The 25,701-nt window shown below is 45.9% G+C and overlaps 1 protein-coding gene across 1 annotated transcript in view; it reads left to right on the top strand.

The window, feature by feature from the left end:
• CDHR2 (cadherin related family member 2) overlaps positions 1 to 25,701 on the top strand; it is a 156,421-nt gene that overhangs the window by 37,440 nt on the left and 93,280 nt on the right. The window contains exons 6-10 of the mRNA XM_088465411.1: positions 11,271 to 11,346; positions 12,001 to 12,122; positions 14,551 to 14,781; positions 18,334 to 18,489; positions 18,651 to 18,815. Coding sequence (XP_088321537.1) covers positions 11,271 to 11,346; positions 12,001 to 12,122; positions 14,551 to 14,781; positions 18,334 to 18,489; positions 18,651 to 18,815 — 750 coding nt within the window. The remainder of the gene's footprint in view (positions 1 to 11,270; positions 11,347 to 12,000; positions 12,123 to 14,550; positions 14,782 to 18,333; positions 18,490 to 18,650; positions 18,816 to 25,701) is intronic.

Genomic DNA, 25,701 nt, shown 5'->3' with positions numbered 1-25,701 from the left:
TCCCTGAAATGCTTTTTCAAAAGTAGGCAAGTATGTCTAAGTGTAACAACAAACTATCCAAGCCGCATGTTATGTGATGCTTGTATAGCACTAGATCCTCCTATGGCTATTACTGCCTCACCTGCTCCTCCATGGGCTGCTGACATGGTAGGAGTAATGACGGATTTAACGTCTGAGTTAGCTGAGGCACGTAAGTCTCAACCTCCCTGGGTGGCGGGGCTAACCAAGTCACCCTGGTACAGGTTATGGGTACAGTGGTGCCTGCACCCTGCACCTCCTACCAAAGACCGACACAAAAGCTTACTATGGCGACTGTTCTCCAATCAGAAGAGTCATACGAAGAATTCCTCGCTACGGAGGAAACAGAAGAGGGGGAATTGGAGGAAGCATTACAGGATGCTTCCCCTCAAGAATTAGAGTACACTTCTCCCGGGGTGGAATCTCTAATTTTGGCGGTCAGAAAAGTTCTGAATCTACCTGAGGATGTAATACCTGCATCCCAGGAGTGTGAATTATTTCATGAACAACCATAGAGCTCTGCGGTTTTTCCATTCTCACAGCAACTTCAACATCAGCTCTCAGCGGCCTGGAAGCAACCGGATAAACGGTTCCAAATTCCGCGCCGGTTTCCGTCTAGCTATCCTTTTCCATCATCCATGATGGAAAAGTGGGAAACACCCCCTCCAGTAGATGCGTCAGTCTCCCGTCTCTCTAAGAAAACAGCACTCCCAGTACCGGGAGCTACAGTACTAAAGGATCCTTCGGATCGTAAGTTGGAGACAACGCTAAAATCAATTTATACTGCAGCGGGTGCTCAACTTAGACCCACCCTTGTTACCGCTTGGGTTAGCAAGGCAGTGGTCGGCTGGGCTGACCAGTTGATTACCGGTTTGGACGCTGGTACCTCCAGAGCAGAGTTACGTCTACTAGCAGAACACATCCGTTAGTCTGCAGTGTACCTGGGAGAAGCTTCGAAAGATATCAGTCAGATTAATGCTCGCATATCTGCTTCTGCTATTTCGGGCCACAGAGCCCTCTGGTTGCACGCTTGGCAAGCGGACGCAGAATCCAAGCGTGCAGTGGAGGGTTTACCTTTCACTGACGATATACTGTTTGGCCTGGAACTGGACAAATGGATATCCCAGGCCATGGGGGGTAAGTCTTCCTTCCTCCCGTTGGTTGCTCCAGCTCCCAGAAGATCTTACAATGGACCTTCGTTTCATTCCTTTCGTGCACCACATTCCTTTCGTGGTAGAGCCAGAGGTGCTCCCACGCAACATAGAGGTGGCAGAGGTAGAGGTCGTCCACACCCTGTTGCACGTAGACCAGAGCCTAAACCAGCGGAAAAGCAGGTGGCATGATGGTCTTCCGTCCCACCTGGGACCTCCTGCAGTGGGAGCCCGCCTGCAAAACTTTCAACAGGTTTGGAACCATACCTCTACAGAACCGTGGATCCGCAGACTAATTTCCCTGGGGTACCGAATAGACTTTGAGGTCATCCCTCCACCTCAGTTCTTCACCACAAGTCTGCCAATGCCTGCAAGCAAGGCCAAGGTTTTACAGGAGGCTATCCAGTCTCTAGTAGTATCATCTGTACTGGTTCCGGTTCCGGAACATCAGAGAGGTTTGGGGTTTTACTCGAACCTGTTTGTAGTACCAAAACCAGATGGCTCGGTCAGGCCCATCTTAAACCTCAAGTCTGCAGTCAGTCATAGCGAGCTTGGAACCAGGGGAGTTCCTATTATCCCTGGATATCAAGGATGCCTATCTCCATGTTCCCATTTGGGAACCTCACCAGGCTTTTCTGCGTTTCGCCATAGTGAAGGATCATTATCAGTTTCGAGCATTGTCGTTCGGGTTATCCTCGGCTCCCCGCGTCTTCACCAAACTCATGTCAGTCATGGTCGCTCTCCTTCGATCATCAGGAGTGAACATAATCCCTTATTTGGACGACTTGTTTCTCAAGGCTCCATCGGTATCTCTTCTATCAAATCAGGCCTTACTGACATATCAGACCCTAATCCAACACGGTTGGATAATCAACTTCAAGAAATCAAATCTCAATCCGTCCCAGAAACTTCTGTTTCTGGGCATGATCTTGGATACGGCCTCACAAAGGGTTTTTCTTCCAATAGACAAGGCCTGGGATATCCGGTTGTTAGTGCAGCAGGTCCTCAGAACAAGGAAGGTGTCCCTGCTTCTTTGTCTGCGTCTCTTGGGGAAGATGGTAGCAGCTTTCGAGGCACTACAGTTTGGCCGCTTCCACTCCAGGGTGTTTCAGCTGGACCTGCTAGCACAGGGGTCAGGGTCTCATCTGTGCCTACATCGACAGATTCGTCTGAGCCCGGTTACCAAAGTAGCCCTTCTTTGGTGGACACAATCCAGCAATCTGTTAGCAGGAAAACAGTTCGGAATGTGGGACTGGATCATCATAACCACGGATGCCAGCCTTCGAGGATGGGGCACAGTAGTCATCGATTATCACTTTCAGGGTCGATGGTCCCCTCTAGAACAGAAGTGGCCCATAAATGTGTTGGAACTCAGAGCGATTTACAATGCTCTGATAGAGGCAACAGAGTTGCTAAAGGCTCGTCCGGTAAGAGTTCAGTCCGACAACGCAACGGCTGTCACTTACATCAACCGACAGGGAGGGACTCGGAGTCGCATGGCTATGCGAGAGGTAACTCGGATCCTCCGGTGGGCCGAGAATCAGTCAATAATCCTGTCAGCGGTATTCATTCCGGGTGTGGACAACTGGGAAGCAGATTACCTAAGTCGACAGGATGTCCATCCCGGGGAATGGAAGCTTCATCCAGACGTATTCAACGCGCTGATACGTCAATGGGGATGTCCTCAGGTGGATCTCATGGCGTCACAATTGAATTGTCAGCTTCCAGTATACATGTCAAGAACTCGAGATCCACAGGCGGAAGCAGTAGATGCTCTGACGAGTCCGTGGACCTACGACTTCATTTACCTTTTCCCTCCGATTCCCCTTCTTCCTCGTCTTCTAAAAATAATAAAACAGGAGTCAGCCTCGGTAATTCTCGTGGCCCTGAACTGGCCTCGGAAAAGTTGGTTCTCGGTCCTTCGGTCCCTATTATCAGACGATCCGTGGCCCCTTCCTCTGCCCCCGGATCTTCTACAGCAGGGTCCTTTCATACACCCCAACTTAGCGCAGCTACGTTTAACGGGGTGGCTCTTGAAACCGATATCCTAAGACGTAGAGGTATCCCAGATGCGGTTATTCCCACCATGCTATGCGCCAGGAAGCCAGTTTCGGCTGCGCATTATCATCGCATCTGGTGTGCTTATATCTCATGGTGCTCCAGTCGGGATCTTCCGTCTAGGACCTTTCGCTTATCCCGGTTTCTGCTTTTCCTTCAGACGGGTCTGGATTCTGGCCTTCGTCTGGGAACCTTAAAGGTGCAGGTTTCTGCCCTTTCCATTTTCTTTCAAAGGAAATTGGCCCTCATTCCTGAGGTGCAGACGTTTCTTCAAGGGGTCTTGCGCGTGCAACCTCCTTTTGTACATCCAATTGATCCATGGGATCTTAATCTAGTTCTTCTGTTCCTTCAGTCGCCCATGTTTGAACCTTTGGAGGAGGTTGATCTTAAGTACCTATCTTGGAAGATGGTATTCCTCTTGGCTCTCGCTTCGGCTCGAAGGGTTTCGGAATTGGGGGCTCTTTCGTATAAACCTCCTTACCTCGTTTTTCCTGCGGATAGAGCGGAACTCCGGACGATAGCCGCCTTCCTTCCTAAGGTCGTGTCGGCTTTCCATATCAATCAGTCTATTGTGGTACCATCATTGGTGGAGGACTCTGGTTCTTCTACCTTGGATGTGGTTAGGGCTCTCCGCATCTATGTTGACAGGACTGCTTCCCTTCATAAGTCGGAGTCGCTTTTTGTCCTCTATGATGCGGTTCGGTTGGGTTGACCAGCGTCTAAGCAGACTTTAGCACGTTGGATCCGGCTGACTATTCATCAGGCTTATGTTAGTGCTAACCATCGGCCTCCTTCGTCTATTTTGGCTCATTCCACACGTTCTGTGGGTGCGTCATGGGCGGCCGGTAGAGGAGCATCTACGTCACAATTGTGTCATGCGGCCACTTGGTCTTCAGTTCACACGTTTGTCAAGTTTTACAAATTTGATACGTTTGCCTCTTCGGCGTCCCATTTTGGCCGCCTTGTTCTGCAGGCGCCACAGAGCACTCCCGCCTGTGGGGATAACTTTGGGACGTCCCCAGCGTAAGCACCTCCAGTGTCCCCTAGTGGATGAAAGAGAAAATGGGATTTTGGTACCTACCGGTAAATCCTTTTCTCTGATTCCACAGGGGACACTGGACGCCCACCTCTGTGCTCTTAGCCTGCCTGTTCGGTTTTGTTCTGTATGTTGTATGATTCAGTTATTGTGTGTTCTTCTCTCATTTTCACTCCGCTTGTTCTCCACCTCCTCTCAGTCTTCATTTTCTAAACTGTGGGCTGGTGGGGCATAGAGGGGGAGGAGCTTCACACTTCTAAATTTTAAAGTGCCAGCTCCAGCTATCCACGCCTCTATACCCCAGCGTAAGCACCTCCAGTGTCCCCTGTGGAATCAGAGAAAAGGATTTACTGGTAGGTACCAAAATCCCATTTTCTTTCATTTGTATTAAGATCCTCCATAAAAAGTTTCAAATTATCTTCAGTCCCCTTCCAAATAAAAATAATGTCATCAATATAACGAAACCATCGGACCAAGTTCGCCCCATAGGTTTCTTCTTGTATCTTTTTATTTTCCCAATGAGCCATAAACAAACAAGCTGGGGGCAAACTTGGTCCCCATCACAGTCCCTTGTTATTGCAAATAAAAGTTGCCTTTGAAGAAAAATTTTTATTTTTTAAAATGAAGTCAATGCTTTCTAAAATTAAATTTCTAAAATCCTCCTTTATCTCTGTGTTGGATAAAAAGTGTGAAATGGCCTCTTTACCGTGCTCATGGTTAATAACAGTATAGAGGGACGATACATCTGCCGTTACTAGGATCATATTCTTTTCCCACTTTATGTCCTCCAATTTGTTTAGAATGTCCATAATGTCTCTTAAATATGAATTATTATTTTTAACCAGAGATTGAAGATGATAGTCTATGAAGGACGAAAGACTGGATGTTAGACTGTCCATTTTGTACATTTTCTGGATCTGGAAATATATATAAAGGATGATCAAATCCACACCAGAGGGTACAAAAAAACCACAGATTCCAGTACATATATACAAACCAATAGTGGCTTGAAGGGATTCCAAGGAGCCAATATATACGTCTCAGACGTAACTGCACAGAAAATGAAGTCTCTCAACAAAAAGTTAGAACCATGGAAGACCAATTTCTACAAAGCGGCTATGAACCTACCATGTTAAAGAAAACAGAAAGAATGGCCCTCCAAACTGAAAGAAAAAAGCTTCTAGTACCAAGATCAAAGAATCAGAAGAAAAATATCAAAGTGGAATGGGCTTTCTTTACGCAATATAATAGTGAATATAAAGATGCTGAGAGAATTGTTAAAAAATATTCGGAAATCCTGCTAAGTGATCCAGTATTAAAAGAAATTATTCCACCAGCCCCATCCTTTTTCTATCGGAAGGCTTGTTGTGAAAAAATCCCGCACCAGTGTCCAGAAAACTGGATTTGTATTATATTATCTTATATTACTTTTAGGTTCAAAACCTCATAATTGCAATCATCTTCATATACATGGGGAATAAATTACCTCCAATATAATTTTCTTTATTAATCTTATCAATTTTATGAGGGTGCTACCTTGATGCTATATAACATGGACAAAATATTCAAGAAGAAAGAAAGCATCCTATACGGTGCACTCAGAACCAACTTATGCTAAAACTTATACTTTTATTGATATATAGTAAAATAATATATGAGAATCGGTGAAATATTAAAATAAAATAGAAGTGTAAGAAAAGATAGTGTGTTTAAAATATAATGGCTGCTAATAAAAATATGTGAATCTATTGTGTCTTTATTTCTAGGCTTATCTGCTCTATTTAAATGCACTGATGGTTGAAGTTTTAAGTTGTCAAAAAAGGACACTATATTTCTTTATAGATTATTTCAAAATATACTGATATAGAGCTCAGCTAAATTAATTTAAATAGTATCCTATGGTCCAAATAAACATTATGTTACTTTTTTATTTGTGTCCTTTAATATCTCTAACACTTGTAAATCATTGACATAAGTACACCTATCCAATAGTTTATATTCAATAATATATAATATCACTTAATAATAATCAATATCCTAAGTGCTGTAAACTGATATATACGTTTGAAAAAAACTGGAGACAGATTAGGTGCTTTAGTTATAGGTTTTATTTTTCTAATACATTCGGTAGCTCATCATCAGCTTTTCCCCAGTTTCAAGGCTAACAATTATCACAGCAATAGGCATCAGGTTAGGACATGTGTATAAGAGATATTACCCTAATGTAACTTATCATAAACTATTCCACTGTCTCATTAATTAGCATCAACACCCGCGATAGTGCTGTTGGCTATCGCTATATGTATAAATTAACACACTGTTACTCAGTGATTCATCTCATATTGTGGCTATCATTAGCCACGGTAACAGGCACCAAATAGTAACTATTATCGGGTAGAAAAGGTAGAGAATCCCGCTTGCAGTCCGTACTCTACTAATATATGGTAATGCTGCTCAGTGGTTCTTTTGTATAACCTTTCATAGTCACAGCGCTGAATATCAAGTTTCTATGGGACACAGTGTCTAACTATGCTGCTGCTCAGTGGGACACAGCATATGACAGTGCTGCTATTCGGCGGTTCTCTTATATTGATTTATCATAGTCACAGCGCTAGATATTAAGTTTCAATGGGACACAGTATGTAACAACACCTCCACATTAGATGCAGTATAATATAATATGAGGTCATATAATTTTTAGCAGCCATTTAGGACGCCGGTAACAGGCATCAAATAGTAACTATTATCGGGTAGAAAAGATAGAGAATCCCGCTTGCAGTCCGTACTCTACTCGTATATGGTAACGCTGCTCGGCGGTTCTTTTGTATAACCTTTCATAGTCACAGCGCTGAATATCAAGTTTCTGTAAGACACAGTGTGTAACTATGCCGCTGCTCAGTGGGACACAGCATGTAACAGTGCCGCTGTTCGGCGGTTCTCTTATATTAATTTATCATAGTCACAGCGCTGGATATTAAGTTTCACTGGGACACAATATGTAACAACATTTCCTCATTAGATGCAGTATAACACAATATAAGATCACATAATTTTTAGCAGCCGTTTAGGGCGCCAACGGCCATTTCACCATAGGCTTTCTTCCCTTTCTATTCTACCCGATAATAGTTACTATTTGGTGCCTGTTACCGTGGCTAATGATAGCCACAATATGAGATGAATCACTAAGTAACAGTGTGTTAATTTATACATATAGCGATAGCCAACAGCACTATCGCGGGTGTTGAGGCTAATTATTGAGACAGTGGAATAGTTTATGATAAGTTACATTAGGGTAATATCTCTTATACACATGTCCTAACCTGACGCCTATTGCTGTGATAATTGTTAGCCTTGAAACTGGGGAAAAGCTGATGATGAGCTACCGAATGTATTAGAAAAATAAAACCTATAACTAAAGCACCTAATCTGTCTCCAGTTTTTTTCAAACGTATATATCAGTTTACAGCACTTAGGATATTGATTATTATTAAGTGATATTATATATTATTGAATATAAACTATTGGATAGGTGTACTTATGTCAATGACTTACAAGTGTTAGAGATATTAAAGGACACAAATAAAAAAGTAACATAATGTTTATTTGGACCATAGGATACTATTTAAATTAATTTAGCTGAGCTCTATATCAGTATATTTTGAAATAATCTATAAAGAAATATAGTGTCCTTTTTTGACAACTTAAAACTTCAACCATCAGTGCAGTTAAATAGAGCAGATAAGCCTAGAAATAAAGACACAATAGATTCACATATTTTTATTAGCAGCCATTATATTTTAAACACACTATCTTTTCTTACACTTCTATTTTATTTTAATATTTCACCGATTCTCATATATTATTTTACTATATATCAATAAAAGTATAAGTTTTAGCATAAGTTGGTTCTGAGTGCACCGTATAGGATGCTTTCTTTCTTCTTGAATATTTTTTCTATCGGAAGGCACCTAATTTAAAGAATAAACTAGTAAAAAGTTAATCAGATGAAACACACAGATCCCTCATAAGAACTAAAGGATTTCACAGATGCGGACTTTGTATTGCTCGTCACTCCATTAAGGGAGAAGGGACAAAAACTGAAGAATTTACTGTGATTGGCAAAATATATAAAATTAACCAATTCAGTACGTGTAATACGAATAACGTAATATATTTATTGGCGTGTCAATGTAGCCTTTGGTATGTGGGGAGGACCACCAGACCTCTAAAAACCTGTATAGGAGAACACTTGAAGAATATTAAAAAAGGAACAGTACCACATTCAATACCGGAACATTTAAAAAAATTACATAATTGCTCCTCTGGAGGTTTAAAATATCTTATTGGAATTGGAAATATTAGACCAAATTGGAGACAAAAAAATGTTGAAGATCGGCTAGCAAGGGCTGAAATGCGCTGGATTTTTTATCTGAAAACCCTCATTGCTGTGGGCCTAAATGCAGGTTTTGAATTTAAGTGGTTCTTATAAACCAATTCCTTCATGTTTCTCTTTTTAATTGGTCTAACCCCCAATTTTACCTGTCCATTTTATGTATCTCCTCGATATCTTTCAATACATACTCATTAATTTTCATATATATGTGTGTTTATATATATATATATTTAGTATGTTATGACCCATCTAAGTTATTTACCTTCATTATTTATATCCTTTATTAAATGTGAATTTATTATGTCCATTCTCTATATATACATCTGGAAATCCATGACAACAATGCCTCTAAAAGAATTATCCGTCCTTAAGTGTACCTACATAGGAATCTAAAGAAAAATAAAGCATCATTTAAGTTCCAAATAAATGGAAGCAATGTTTGAAAGAAAAAAGATTATGAGAGGGGAAGTCTACGATCTTTTCCTTCAGCCCTGAGAAAATAGAAGCCGGAACAAAAGGACGTTATGTTCCCGCTGCCATGGAAACTATCGCCCTCAAACAAAATGTCCGCTACTCTGCTTCAGAAACAACAGGTGATATTGCGCCACGTCACTTCCTGGAGAAACCGGAAGTTCGGAAAGCAGCGTACCGAGACGGAAGGCTCCATTTACCAGAATAGACGTGGTATGCGGAAGTAGAAAGTCCGGCTACCATGAGGGAACAGAAGGCCTAATTCAGACCCGCTCACGAGCGCTCGCAAGTGGGTCAATGTTGGGGCAGTGGGCATACGTGCGACGGAGCCAGCTCTGTCGTGCGCATGCGCGAGATCCGGATAGCGACGGGCAAGCCGTCGCTATGGGTCTTGCTACAAAGGTGGCGTGCTGTCGATGGCGAGTGACAGCACACCCCCTTTGGTGGGCATGCCGGGGGCGTGGCTGCCCAGATGGAGGCGTTCCCATGGGAACGCCTACAGTCTGGGGCCGGCCCCACTGACATCACAAGTGATGTTAGTGGGAGTGCTTTCGGCTCTGAAAGAGCCGAAAGCACTCCAGGGCTTGCGGCAACGAGACCCTACCACAAGGGTCTCGTCGTAAGCCCAATGGTCGCGATGGTCTTGACCATCGCGACCATCTTTTTGGCCGCTCGCTATAGCTGTGGGTGGTCGCTCTAAAAACTAAGAGGGACGGCCCTGATTCAGAGCGAGCACTCTGTCAGAGCATCCGGCTCTGAATCAGGGCCAGAATAAGGAACCTTATATGAGGAACAGTGGTCTGCATCTTTTAGGAAACTCATGTCACTCCCGATGAATAACTTATAAAGGACATTTATTTGTTGCACATTAACAATGTTTTAAAAAAATAGAAGCAGTTGTACATTATAGGTGGACCTACATAGAAAATCATTTAGAAAGTATAATTTACAACCCCAGTTGATATGTTTTATGCCCCACTACCACTTCCTGTTTGAGGTATCCCAAACAGGAAGTGAGTCATCCTAAGGGTATATAAACCCTGATCAGTCACTATGTATCCAGCCTTAACAAAGACCCAGGAGATGGTCGAAATGCGTTGGCTGCAGTGACTGAGTGCTGGTAACCATCTGATACAAGCTCTGGGGCCCATTCCATCCCTTCCCCTTGTTTTAGCCCTCCGGAGTTCCTAGGTCCGGAAGGCCAAGGGGCCCCATACTTCATCTGATGGTAGGATTCCAATCATTCACCCCCTTTTTTCTGTTTCTTCTATGCACGGACACTTTATTTATAAAGTGAGTCCAAATCAATCAAGTTGAACCAGAAAAATATTTTAACTTGAAAACATTAATTTTCTTCTACAGTAAAAATCATTTATGTACGGACACTTTATTGAACAAAGTGAATACGCAACTAATATTTTAACCACTGAACACTATTTGTGAAATTGCTTTTTTAAACAACGTTTTTATTGTATTTTTGTCTATTATCTATGCTTCCATTTTAACATATTTTCCTGCTCTTATTTGCCTCACTGTTAGAGGTTATGCACTGAATTAAAGTCATTATTTTTTTAATTCTTTGGTATAAACTGAATTTTATATATAAGAGGGAGAGCGCCAGTGAACTACTTACCGTAAATTTTATATGATTCAAATGTAGGTCTCTTGTCTTAATGGTTCTGTAGCTAGTGAGCAAGACATCTCTTTTGTTGTATATCCTATCCATGGTCAGTTTCTAGGAAACTGTTATTGACTCCATTATCCTTGTCATTGAACATGTATTGATAATACTCCTTTCACATTCAATGAAGCAAAGTGAGAGGGAATTCCTTGTTAAAGCTTAAAATATTAAATTATTATTATACTGGACATTCTTGTGCCAGTATTTGTACTACTGAACGAACATGGCATTAATTGTTCTTTTACACGCACACAGCAGTGAATGAATGACCTAGTAGCAATTTCACAGAGAGTGATGTCTTTTGCCATGTCCATGTAAATCAATCCAGTTGACTAATGTAATTAACTCACATGGTTAGTACGAGATACATCAGGTACAGAATGTAAAGTATATGAAGAAATGCAAATGGAATATTCAGTGAGGTCCTATATGATACTTTACTATTCATTTGCTTTTATATAGGGTTTACATGTATTGAACGTTTTGGCCATTGACCCAGACAGAGGAATCAATGATAAAATTTCATATTCCATTAAAGGTAAGTATACAAACTCAGCGGACGATTCAGACCCGGAAGCTAAGCAGCGATCGCTCGCATCCAGAAGGGGACGGGTACGCAAATTCCACGATCGAGCTGTCTGGTGTAAGGATGCCCTCTATGTCTTAGAGAGCGACGGCAGAGCGAGTGCACGCCAGTATAGAGACGCCCAGTTTTCATTTTTAGCACCCGTCATCTCCAGAAAGTGTATGATTAATCAGAACCATCGGAGCTGCACGCAGCACTTGAGGTAGACCCTACCCCACCGCAAGCACTGGACACTGAAATATAACCAAGTGACGTGTATATTGATGGTTCCATGATAATTATGCACACACCCATAAGACTCCGTTTTGACACCCAGACACGCCTGCATTTGCAGCACCACTCCCCCGTTCACAAGCAGTTTCCCCTGTTAACACCCACAAACTCAAAGTAGTGTCCAGTCTGTGTACTACGAGCGCACAATTCCCGATCGCAGTGACTGGACCGTGCACGCGCACTGCGATGCCTACACATGCGCAGACGGGCGACAATCGCCCATAGAGAGCGTTCAGGTCTGAATCAGTCCCTTATATCTGATATTCACTGTGGATCTAACTTATTGAAAAATGTAGGGTAAGGGATTTTCAGCATGCTTTGGTTTGTCTGCAGGTTCTTCTGTGTCTGGTCTACCTCTATTTAACATAAGTGAGACTGGAGAAATAAGTGTAGCTGGACACATAGACCGTGAGGCTCTGTTGGATAACGATGAGCAGGTTATACTGGAAGTAGTGGTGAGTCTTATTTTGGATGTTCTATATCTTGCGTTGAATGTAAAGTGGTTTAAGGTAACATATTGTAATGTAAGAAATCAGATATACCATGTCTAGGAATCTTTTTAATATTCTTAATTAATACAAATTAAGGTCCATCTCATTCTGCCTTCTGAATACATATGCCCAGTGGTTCCCAAATCCAGTCCTCAGTGAACCCCAGCAGTGCATGTTTTCCATGTTTCTCTGATGGAGCATATGTGTATTCATTGCCTGGGTCCCTATGGGATCCTAACCTAGCTATGCATCCATTATATCATGCATCTTTCATGTTCCATGCAACACTAGATTATGTTCCTTACCTATTACGTCTTACGCACAGCATTATGCTTAATTCAATCAATCAAAATTTATTATCACATACACATTACAAATGTATCAGCAAAATTGTGGTGGAAGAAAACTCACAGCCAGATAAAATTACATAAAAGTACAATAACAATTTAAGATTTAAACTAATAATAGCGGCAGGAAAAAAACATCTGCAGTCTACTAGTTCGATACCCAATACACCTAAAACGCTTACCTAAAGGCAATAAAGAGAACAAAGAATGACACGGGTTGCTAAAGACAGCAACAATCTTATTTGCTTTTGAAACACACCTTCTAGTGTAAACTTCTTCTAATCTAGGCAGGGATTGGTCAATGGTTCTTTCCCAATCTTGCTTATTGGCTCTCTACTCCTTTATTATATGCGCTATTTCCCCACTTTACAGCATTGCAAATCTTTGTATCGGCTTATACATAAACAATAATAAGAATAATAATAGTGATAAACTGTATACTGCATTCATTGATATACTGGCAATATAAATGTTCCCATGACGTGCAGTACTGGTACCCGGCACAGGATGGCTGGGCAGCTGCCCGGGGAGCTGGATGCAGGGGATGCCACTGCCCGGCTAGCCCTGACACTACAGACAGGGCTAAAAGTGACTGCTGTACTACTGTCTGTTGGCGAGAACCATATCCCCCTCCTTTGGTACTGGGTGGACTCTGACAACATTCAGGTCCTGGATCCTTGGATTTTATATTATCTGCAGCAGCATGTGATGTCATGACTTTGCCAAGGTGAAGAGGAGCTGCTCAGCTGTGAATAGGCTCTGTTTTCGAATATTGGCAGATGCCTTCAAGTTGTTAGGTGCGTAGCGTATATATGAGCAAGGAGGTTAGTCCACATGTTGATTCCAAACCAGAGTAGGTTTTATTGGAGATAAAAGGAAACATATGATAGAAGATAAACAGCAGTTAATATGAAAAGGTATTAATCTCTATCAGGCTGTATGGTACATCTGTAGAGCACTGTGATGCTCCAATTACCCAGTGACATTCTTGCAGACCTTTTTATAAAGCCAAATAACCAAGTCTCGCTCCTGTAGTCTAATCAGCCTGACCTTTAAGTCTGGTCACTGGAGTGACAAAGGGGTAGTGAGCTGGTGACACACAGAAGGGCGAGCTGGAGTGACACAGAGTCATGAGCTGGAGTACCAGAGAGGACATGAGCTGGAGTTACACAGGGGGCATGAGCTGGAGTTACACAGGGGACATGAGCTGGACATACAAATGGTACAGGAGTCACACAGAGTCATAGAGGAGTAGTGAGCTGGGGTGATACAGGGGGTATGAGCTGGAGTGACATGAATATGCGTTGGAGTGACACAGGGCCTTGGAGTGAGCTTTGTACCATGTGATCTCCTATAGTCTCCCAGGGAGACTTAGGGCCTGATTCAGACTTGGGAATAGAGTGAGATATCTCTCTCAACTGTGACCTGAACAAACTATATTGCAATGCAAGGGGTGTAATACATAATTTTTTTTTACATGTGGGGTAAATACTGTCTGCTTTTGCATGTGGCCCACAAATACTGCACAGCTTTATTACTCTACAATTTAGATGTCAGTTTGGAAACACTCCTCCCAAATCTACATCTCTCTGCACATTTTAAATCTGCCCCACCTGCAGTGCTGCATGGTTTCACCAAGATGATCAGTTGAGAGAGATATCTCACTCTATTCCCAAGTCTGAATCAGGCCCTTAACTTCTTCAGAGATTCAACATTACAGAGAAACTACCATATACTATAAGTTAGTTGTCTTTTATTTAGTGCACACAAAAAAAGTAATATGTTTTTTTTAAAAGGCGGATGAGGGTGAGGGTCACCAAAGGGACTTTTTTCGCCCTGAACTCCTCTTTGTCTTGAATGAGCCCTAAGGCAATAGATACTCCCATTTCACACAATCAGGTGGAAGTCACATGCTTGGAAGGCAGTAAATCACGTAACACTCACATCCACCTAATTGTGGATATTATGGTGTATATGCCTGAACCACAATACTATACAGTTTAATAATATATATTTTTTTAATTTAATTTATTTCTTTCCCACAGGCCCGAGAAACTATGGTAAATGTAAGTGGACAAATTGCAGAAACCACCACACATGTTACAATCCGTATTCTAGACGTAAATGACAACAAACCCCAGTTTTACAATTGCGATGTGACTGAGTGTGATTTCACCGCAAACCCTGTGAAAAGTTTCTATGGAGAAATAGAGGAACATTCCTCTGTCCGAGTTCCAGTGGCAAATCTTACCATCACTGTGAATGATCCTGACAAGGTATTTATCTCCCCATGCTGTCTGCTTCCATTTCTGCATCAGTTCACCATCTTCACCATATGCCGTCACACATACGTATAGACATAAATCATCAGAAACATGCATGTATAGTATAATTTGAGCAGGATGTCATATAAAATGTAAAAAGAGTTTTATGTAGTGTGTAATGTGCATAGGCCCTTTTAAAAAAATTTGTCAATTCCCACTGTTGCAAACATTGGGCCCGATTCAGACCTGCTCGCTAGGATGCGTTCGCACGCAGCCAGCCAATTTTTGCGATCTGCGCATGCATATGCATCGCAGTGCACGTACGCATAACAAATCGAGCGATCATAAATGAGTGACTTGAGATGCCGTTTGTGGGTGGTGTCTCAACGCTGTTTCAGAGGCGTGCATAATTAAGAGGCAGCGTCATAGTACACGTCACCTGGTTGCATTTCACACTGAAGCACTCGCAGTGCTTGCGGTAGGGTATGGTCAGCCACAAGCGCTGCATTCACTTCCGATGTTACACGATGTACCGATGGTTGCATACACTTCCTGGAGATGACGTGCGTAAGTGGGCATCTTAAAACAGGCTGGTGGGCGTCTGCATACACAATGAGATCGCACGCTAAGACATAGTGGGCGTGCTAATGCCTTGCTGTGTGATCGCTCGCCTTGCTGAAGTTTGCATATGCATCTAGCGTGCGAACGCATCTAGCGAGTGGGTCTGAATTGAGTCCACTGTCCCTTCCCTGTCCCTACAATGTCCAACCTTGCCCCAAAAAAAACAAAGAGAACCTTCTGCGCGCACCAAAGGTGTGCATGCTCACAAGAAGGGTGTGTGGTTTTGTCACACAGTAATGCCCCTTTTAACACATTATACCACACTAAGTAATGCCCCTTGTAACACATTATGCCACACAGTAATGCCTCTTGTAACACATTATGCCTCACAGTAATGCCCCTTGTAACACATTATGCCATATTAATGCTTCTTATAACACAGCCCCCTTATGTGCCACTTCAGCCCAGCTCCCCTCATGTGTCACTCTCCAGCCCCACCACCATGTGTCACTTAAGCCTGAGCCCATACAAACTTGCCTTCTTCAGCTTCTGCTCCTCTTTTGAACAATCCCCCAGTGAGCATGCTGCACGCGGTGCCGCACACTGCGTCTAGGGACTCTTCAGTCTGTATGGGTTAAACCGCCGGTGCTGCATACACATGAATCCGCAGCAGGCTTGCCTACCCTCCCGATTTGGTCGGGAGACTCCCGAATATCAGGTGCCGCTCCCGACCCCCCGGGAAGATAGGCAAGCCTCCCGGCTGCCGCTTGCCCCCCCGGACTACTGCTAGAAACCCCCTCAGCAGGGGTGGCCCGATGACGCGATTTGCGCTGAATCGCGTCATCGTGGCTCTGCCCCCTGCTTCACAGTGCCTTTATTTTTGGCATTGTGAGGAGGGGGCGGGGCTACGATGATGTGATCATGCGGCCCCGCCCCCAATATGGACCTATTGCCCCGGCCACGCCCCCCCACAGTATGCAGGCATTCAGCTCCCTCTCGGAAGGAGGGAGCTGAATGTAGGCAAGTATGATCCACGGTGGCTGGCCTACTAAGTAGTGTAACTTCCGGGTGTCAGGCATGCGCGAGAAGACTATAGTGTAAGTATTGTGCATGTATAAATGGTGTGTAAATTCTAAATTGCTATAGTGTTGAGGTCTAAAATAGAGTCCTGGTGTAATCCACCAGAATTATCAGTAGGATGGGTGTTCTGATAAGATTATTGTCCCAAGCAAAAGTTATTTTGCTTGGGACAATAACCGGCAGTGATTTTGGGGAAACTTGCCAGGTACCGGTAAGTACCCTGGTTCCTGCTGGAGCAAAGCCATCCCCCTCTACCTCCCCACCTCCCCTGCATTCCTTAATTGTGACTCACGGGCCTGAGCGGCACCATGATCTGCCATTTTAAAAATAAATTATACCCTACTGTATGAAGTAGCCGGCAGCAGAGCGCCCCCTCAAATACGACACCCGTGGCACATGACCACTAGCCCCCTCCCCCCTAGTTGCAGCCTCTCACCAGTTTTTTGAACTGAGAAATGCGGAAAGCAGAGGACTATGGGCCTGATTCAGAGCCGTACGCTATTTGCGGACGGTCGTTCTGAAAAAGTGGCTGGCTATTTAAATTAAGTGCTCGCTCTTTGTTGACGCCTCTAAGTCTGAACGAGCGAACAAAACCTGCGGCCGCTATTTTGAGAAAAACGCCCCCTGGCCGCTCGCATCATACGTCATCTCCGGTATTAGATTAATCGAGTACATCGAAAGGCGTATGAACTGCTCGCTATTCTTGTGGTAGCATTTTCCTACCGCAATCATGCGAGCAGTTCTGGCTAAGAGACAACCAAGTGACGTGGCCGATGACGCTGCTTTGTTAATTATGCATTCCCATTAAACGCCCGTTTTGACCGTTTGGCACGCCTGCGTTCGGATTTCCACTCCCCCGTTTTCAAGCACCTTCCCCTGTTACCACCCACAAACGCCTCATCCTGTCACTCAAATTAGCAGGCATTCGCTATTTTGCGAGCACATGAATTTCGACCGCACTGACTGGTTTGCGCATGCGTATTACGACCAGTACACATGCGCAGTTGTACGAACATCGCTCGGAACGAACGAGCGGCCGCTTACGAGCAACTTTGAATCAGGCCCTATATACATACAGGTAAACAGAACGGATCTAGCTAATGCTTAGACATCGGATAGTGGTTATATTTGCAATTTAGTTCTTTAGGATCTAATTTGTATTACATTGTAAAGTAAATTGTAATTTAGAATCAGTCTTCTTCAAATAAAGCAGAAAGAAATAAGCCCGGTACCAGCAGCATGGCAATATTAATGCCATAAATGTATACAAAACAGAAAAACTTTTGCTAATGGCGCTAACAATAATATACTGCAAATCTATATGTATGTGCAGCAAATAAAACCAAGGGGATTTTGTCATGATTTGATCAAAGCATTTAAGCCTGCAGCCCATCATCTGTTTTGTTTAAAAATGTTGCCTTGTGCTATCATGGCAGCTTTCAAATAAGGCTATAAAGGCCTAGTTGGGTGTGGGTCACAGCCAGCCCCTGTATAGATGTGCCCCTCTGTATCTAGGAGGTGAGTACATTTAGCTGCAATGTAATGATAGGCATATATGCTAGTGTTAGGGCCCTGCAGAAAAATGGGATCCCTTGATGCTGGGCTGCAGGCTTAATGCTTTGATCAAATCCCCTTTGTTTTATTTTCTTCAAATAAAGGACCTGACATCCATGAAATATATGTTTAGAATGTATACTTTTTATACAACCAGTTTATGCATAGAAGCGCTATAGCTCAACATTAAATTCAGTTGAAAAGGCTGACCATAGAGTGGAAACAAATATATTTCATGTACACAAGGTAATATATAATATAGAAATAGTTAATGAATGATTTTGTTATATAAATTACATTAATGTCACCTGTAAAGACAATCCCTGCTGCATCTGTTCATATTCAACCTTTTACATTCTGCATCTGCAGGACCAAAATGGTGCATTCTACCTGTACCTGAGAGGAGACAATGCTGATTGCTTTACAGTATCCCCCCAACGAATCATAAACACCGGTCAGGTGCAGATCCTGGTCAAGGACTCTGTGGCTATAGACTATGAGATAGTACACGTCATGCATGTGGAGGTACAGTATGGTAACGGGTGATGACACATCAATTCTGGGCTATCATTTTACAATTGAGGATCAGGATGAAAACTTTATTGACAAATACATTAACTAAATTATTGACATAGTGTTTGATGTGGTATAAGCCTTTATATTGCTTTCTGGTGCTTCTACAACAGGTTGTGGCCAATGACACTGGCTATCTGCAAGACTGCTGCTCTTTTGCCTCTGTGACCATCCAACTAATAGACATAAATGACCACGCACCTGAGTTCCTTAATCCAACATATGTACTTGAGGTTGAGGAGCACTGTTCTATTGGCACCGTCCTTGGAACTATTACAGTAAGTAAAAGGAAAGCGATAGAGTGAACCAATGAATGATATGCATTTGTGGGCAGAGAATCTAAAATAACTGATAACAGAGGACAATAGCATGCACTCAAAGCAAATGTAAATATAATTTTAAATGTTTCATATTTTGTATGTAAAAATAGCAAAAATGTGAGCCTGCAGCACAAATGAGGAGAGGAAGGCAAAATGTACTGCTTATATTAAGGCAAATATATCGCTCAACACTCAGGGGCGCCAAGAGGGGGGAGGGAAACGGGTACTAATTACCCGGACCTGGGCTTGCTGGAGGGGCCTGGCGCCGCTCCCCCCTCTTACCTCACAGCAGGGCTGCAGTGGGAGACTGCTCATGGCTGCTAAGCAGCAACCGCAGCAGTCTTCTATTAATGTGGGGGGAAGCGATCACACTGCTCACAGAGACCCCTCAGCCGCGCTGCAAAACCTTTTTTTATCCTAAAGGGGCGTGGCCTCCCGCAATTAGGCCATGCCCCCTTCCTTTGGGCCCAGCACAACTCTCAACTCCCCTGTCAACATCGCAAACATCGGCATTACGTCCACCTCTGAATCAGGCCCTATGTGACTGAGCTCAAGTCATTGCATTCAGAGGCAAAATAGACTTTGGTGTGTCACACAACACCCCCCCCACGCACACACACACACACACACACACACACACACACGCACACACACACACACACACACACACACACATTTGCCAAAGTCTGTCTAGTATGTTATAATATAGCAGCGTGCTCACAAAGAGAAAGGGCTCAATTTAGTAAAATTTGCAGAAGTTAAATTAATAATCATCGTCTTTTCTTGCATATTTTACAGAGTACTATTTATATTAAAACTCCTGCCAGGACAAACCATGCGATATAGGCTGTTGTAACTAAGGGGCAGATTTATCAAAGTTTGGTGAGAGATAAAGTGGAGAGAGATAAAGGGAGAGATGTATGAGTGGGCTTTAACTGTAATTTCGGTAGCTGCGCACGGTTAATGCTGCAGTTACCGCTTCCCTGCATGTAGTGATGCAGGGAAGTGATCAGAAACGCCCCTGCCATTATTGGCATCACTCTACATAGGGCGCAGATCTGGTGTGGCAATGTCTGAACGGTCAGTAGCACCGACCATCTCAACAAGTGCAGCTATCGACTTCGACACCACATAGCACAGTTCCGACAACCAGGGATTGTGCATATAAAAACAATAAAGTTTTTTTTGTAACAAAGCCGCGGGTGCCGCTGGAAGAAAGTGATCGGTGTATGAGAAGAATGTATGCAAGCGCCGGTTACACAGCCGAAAGAGGGAGAGTGCAGTTTGCCGGACAGGTGAATTAGCACTCTCCTACTTCAGCAAACCAAGTAATAATACATGTGGGCAGGGTCAGGACCTGCTTCACCGTGATAATAGGTGAAGCAGGCCTGGACATTTACCGCCCATTAACCGGCCTGTACATCTCCTCCAAAGTACCAACCAATCCGCTCCTGTCATTTTTCAAACACGGCCTGTAAAATTACAGGAGCTGTTTGGTTGGTACTTTAACTCTGTCCAACCTTTGATAAATCTATCCCTTACATTTTGCTTTCTTTTGCAATAGCGAAAGACGGCAACATAAGTCAGAACCTAGCACATGTGCAGAGCAGGTCCCAACGGAGAAAGCAGGAAGAGAAATGTCTCTTTCCTGCATTTCTCTGGTGCCAGGAGACATAACGCTATCCAGAAATGCTGTTATGTTTTTGAGAGAAGCATCGCTCATCTCAGCTATATAAATAGAGTTTGTGTACAGCACAATTGAAATCTATGGAGGCTGCACAAATAAATTAAAAGATGGAGAAATCGCTGATTTCTACTTCAGGGTCCATAGGGGTCCACAGGGTGACCTTGGGGTATAGCTGGATCCTGGATCCTCGGGCACCACGGAGTTAAAGCTTTCAGCTGCTCCCAGGATGCACTTGGGTCCAACCTCCAATATACCCCGCCCCCGAGCCACAGGCACCTCAGTTTTAGATGGTGCCCGGCCGGAGTCGGGTCACCCTGCGGGGTGGGCTGCAGGAGCAGCCCCCTAAAGCTTTTAATTTTTTATTTAACTTAGTTAAATTTATTTATTTATTTTTTACTACAGTTTTTCTACAGAGCGGCAGTGCTGGGCTGTCTGTACAGACACCCACGCTGCCGCTCCTTCTCCCTGCTGGCGCCGCGACGCCAGCACTGAACTGGGGATCGCGGCGGGGGAAGCCAGAGTCTGTACTAGCCGGACTCTGGTTTCCCCCGGGACTGCTGCCGGAAGACGCCGGGGAGATCAGGTAAGCCGCGCACCGCTGATTAGCGGCGGTGCGCGGGTTCCTTTCAAATGCAGTCCTATGCCCCCGGTTCTAGGTGACAGACCGGGGGCGCTAGCGGTGGCGGCGGGCCCCCCCTCCAGCGGAGGCATACCCCGCCAGGCCACTAGACCACCAGGGTAAATTAAGCGGCAAGCGGGATGCCGGCAACCCGGGAGTTAATATGCTAGCCAGGGGAGGAAGCCTTCCCTGTCTAGCGGCTCCTCCCCTCAGCTCAGCGCGCCTTTCAGCTCGTAGTCTGGCGTCGCTGAGCTGCAGCTACTCGACCACTCCTCCTCTGAGGTCTCCAGCGGCCATTTTCTCTGTGGCAGCGTGGATACTCTCAGGGAGCACGCGGACCGGTCCCCCTGTGTACCTCTCCCCTGCAAAAGGACAGTGTACACAGCACTATAGCCCTCCCAGACACTGAATCTGGGCAGGTTGATTGTAGTGGAAAGGTGCAGTGAGTATATCTTCCTGCATGGTATGTGACTTTTGCTAGAGCTGCCTGTCTGTGTCTTTTTTCTACTTACTGTCAGCCTATACCTATCCCTTTCCTTCTCCTACAAGCCCTACAGGTGTGCGGGGGAAGGGTGTTTCTACAGACCTCACCTATATAAATCACGTATTTGTGAGGTCCGTCACATACAGTTGTGTGCTACACGGTGCCATATTGTGGGCTGTTGTCCAGCACACGGGTGAGTGCGCACGTTTTCTTCCAACGTCATGTCCGAGGAGGAGATTGAGCACTCCGGGGCTCCGGTATTGTTCTCCTGCAGGCGCTGTTCTGCAGGAGTTGATAGGGAGGATTTGTCACAGGACGGCCTGTGCAGACAGTGCCAGGCGCTCCCTGGTATGTCTAAACCTCCCATGTCGCAGGAGCCACCGTGGGCAATGTTTACCCAGGTGCTGGTGTCCATCGCGGACCGTCTGTCGGTCCCGACTGCCGCCCCTACTAGGGCGTTGCCCCAGCCTGCCATCCCCCATTCCCCGGGTGTCCCACAATTATTGCAGACTCCCCCGGGGTCTCAGCCTGTTGGTCCCTATGCAGGGTTGCCAATGTATATTCAGTCCACCCCTGTGGCACAGCAAGCTGTGGTGCCGTTTCAGGCTCCTGTGGCAACTCCTCCACCCTGGGTGGATGCGCTTTCCCACACTGTCCAAGATTTGGCGGCAACATCTTCGGCCTTTCAGTCGATGTTGCGCAGTGACGTGCCCTCCAGGGCATCTAAACGCTCAGTCATGGCGCAGGCTGCGCATCTTCCGGATTCTGAGGGGTCCTCGGACGATGGTGAGGTGCAGGATGACTCAGCCTCAGATGCCTCAGTCCAGGAGGTAGACAGTAAGTCTTCCATCAATGTGCGGGCTCTGGTTAAGGCGGTGCGGGCCATTCTTCTGATTGAGGATGAGGCACCCGCTCCCAAGTCGAGGTATCCTAGTTTTAAAAGAGCTAAGGTTACTTCTGCAGTGTTCCCCTTGTCTGATCAGTTGACTGATCACATGGCGGTGGCCTGGCAGACACCCAGTAAGCGTTTCCTGCCACAGAAATGCTTGGCGTCCAATTATCCATTCCCGGAGGCGCATTGTAAGAAATGGGAAACTCCGCCTGCAGTCGATTCCCATGTAACACGCCTCATCAGGAGTGCTACTTTGCCATTGCCGTCTATATCCTCGCTGAAGGATCCTACGGACAGGAAGGTGGAGACTTGTTTAAAGTCTATTTATTCTCACTCAGGGGCGGTAGCCCGGCCGTCCATGGCCATCTCCTGGGTGGCCAGGGCCATTGAGGGGTGGGCCAACGCCTTGGAGGACGCGTTTACGGATGAAGCTCCGGACGTCCAGAGGGCGTTGTTAGGACAGATGAGAGATGCCGCCTCCTACATTGGAGAAGCATCTTTGGATGCTAGCCTGTTGACCTCTAGGGTTTCGGCGGCAGCAGTGTCTGCTCGTAGATCCTTGTGGTTGCGGTCTTGGAGAGCAGACGCGGATTCAAAGAAAGGCTTGGAGGCCTTACCTTTTAATGGAGAATTACTATTTGGTCCGGACCTGGACAAAATAGTAGATACCCTGGCGAAATCCAAGTCAGCCTTCCTCCCTTCAGCTACTACACCTGCTAAGGTCCGGAGCTCGGCCTTTCGTTCCTTTCGGGTTCAGGGCAAGGCAAAGGGTCAGTCCTTCCCGAGGCAGTCCGCACCCAAGACTGCCTCAAAGCCAAAGAAGCAAGCCTGGAGTGCTAGGCGCCCTTCTTCCAAGCCAGAAGATAAGCCTTCTGCGTGATGGGACGGGCCTCCCTCTGGGGGACCCCAGAGTGGGAGGCCGACTTCTTCAATTCGCCCAGTGCTGGCACAATACCACCACGGATGCCTGGGTGCGAGAAGTGGTCTCCCAGGGGTACGCACTGTCTTTTCGGCACAGGCCGCCTTGCCAGTTTTTTTGCACAAGTCCTTCTCAGGACAAAACCAAGGCCTTGCAGGTTCAGGAAGCCATAGACGCCTTGCTGACGGCGGGGGTCATTATACCCGTACCACAGTCTCAACGTGGGATGGGGTATTACTCTACGCTGTTTCTGGTGCAGAAACCCAATGGCTCTCATCGCCCCATCCTCAATTTGAAGTCCCTGAACAGGTTTCTCAGGGTTCCCAAATTCAGGATGGAAACTTTGCGTTCCATCATTCTGGCGATGGAACCGGGGGATTATATGGTCTCCCTGGATATCCAGGACGCCTACCTCCATGTGCCTATAGCAACATCGCACCAACAGTTTCTGCGGTTTGCTATTCTCCACAACCACTACCAATTCAGGGCTCTACCCTTTGGTCTCTCCATGGCACCAAGGGTATTTACCAAGGTGATGGCGGTCATGGCGGCTCACCTTCGGAGCCAGGGGATACGGTTGCTACCGTATCTAGATGACCTCCTCTTGCTGGCAAGCTCCCCGGAGGTACTGATCCAGCATCTCCACCTGACGGTCGCTTGTCTACAGGCGCACGGCTGGTTGATCAACTGGAAGAAGTCCTCCCTCATCCCATCACAGCGGATGGTTCATTTGGGGGCCCTGCTGGACTCCCATCAGCAACGGATTTTTCTGACTCCAGAGAAGGTCTCCTCCTTACAGCTGCGGATTCACGGCTGTCTGAGCAGTGGCAGAGTGTCGGTGCACTCAGCGATGAGAGTTTTGGGGTCCATGGTGTCGGCATTCGACATGGTGGAGTTTGCCCAGTTCCATTCCAGGCCCCTGCAGGGGCTGATTCTTTCGGAATGGAACAGATTGCCACACAGGATCCGCTCTCAGATGCTGGTGTTGTCCTCGGAGGTGCGTCTGTCCCTAGCCTGGTGGCTGCAGACAGCTCATCTCCTAGAAGGGCGCCCCTTTTGGATCCCGGAATGGGTTCTGCTCACGACAGATGCCAGTCTCCGGGGTTGGGGGGCGGTGACAGGCTCCTTGTCACTTCAGGGTCGTTGGTCGGCAGAGGAAGCGATTCTTCCCATCAACATCCTGGAACTGAGGGCAGTATACAGAGCCCTGCAGTCGTCCGGCACCGCTCTTCACGGAAGGGCTGTTCAGGTGCAGTCAGACAACGCCACCACGGTGGCATACATCAATCACCAGGGAGGGACTCGCAGTCGAGCTGTGATGTCGGAGGTGTCCCGCGTCCTGGCTTGGGCGGAGCGCTATCTTCCAGCTCTCTCGGCAGTTTTCATCCCAGGAGTCCTCAATTGGGAGGCAGACTTCCTCAGCCGTTACGACGTGCATCCCGGGGAATGGTCGCTTCATCCAGAGGTATTCCAACTACTCGTGGACAAGTGGGGGCTGCCAGAGCTGGACCTGATGGCGTCCCGTCACAATAACAGGCTGCCCGTGTACGGGTCAAGGACAAGGGACGCAGGCGCAAGTCTGATAGACGCGCTGTCGGTGAGATGGCTGTTTCAACCGGCTTACTTGTTCCCTCCGATATCTCTGCTGCCTTGGGTCCTGCGCAAGTTCAAACAGGACGGAGGCACACTGATCCTGGTGGCCCCAGCGTGGCCCAGAAGGCCGTGGTACTCCGATCTGCGGAGCTTGTCCATCGACGCTCCGTTCCTCCTACCTCAACGGCGGGACCTGTTGTCTCAGGGGCCCTGTCTTCACCCGGATCTGGGTCGACTATCTTTGACGGCGTGGCTCTTGAGACAGCCGTCCTGAGGTCTTGGGGCTTTTCTAGCTCCGTTATTACCACCATGCTGAGGGCGCGCAAGCCTGCTTCCGCGAGGATCTATCACAGAGTGTGGCACACTTACTTTCAGTGGTGCGAGGCCAGAAAATATGATCCCCAGGTGTTCCGGGTTTCGCGTATTTTGGCTTTCCTTCAGTCGGGTTTCGACTTAGGATTACGTCTTTCCTCACTGAAGGTGCACGTGTCTGCTCTGTCGGTGTGGTTCCAGCGCAGGATCGCTGCTATGCCGGACGTACACACCTTTTTCCAGGGAGTTTTAAGAATCCAGCCTCCCTTTGTGCCACCTGTGGCCCCGTGGGATTTGGCGGTGGTTCTTCGGGCCTTACAGGGTCCGCCTTTTGAGCC

This window comes from Taudactylus pleione, unplaced genomic scaffold (genome assembly GCF_031769625.1).
Source record: "Taudactylus pleione unplaced genomic scaffold, aTauple2 ptg001990l, whole genome shotgun sequence".
NCBI classification, from domain to species: domain Eukaryota; kingdom Metazoa; phylum Chordata; class Amphibia; order Anura; family Myobatrachidae; genus Taudactylus; species Taudactylus pleione.
The sequence above is the reverse complement of the archived record's forward strand: the minus strand, read 5'-3'. Positions and strand labels throughout refer to the sequence as shown.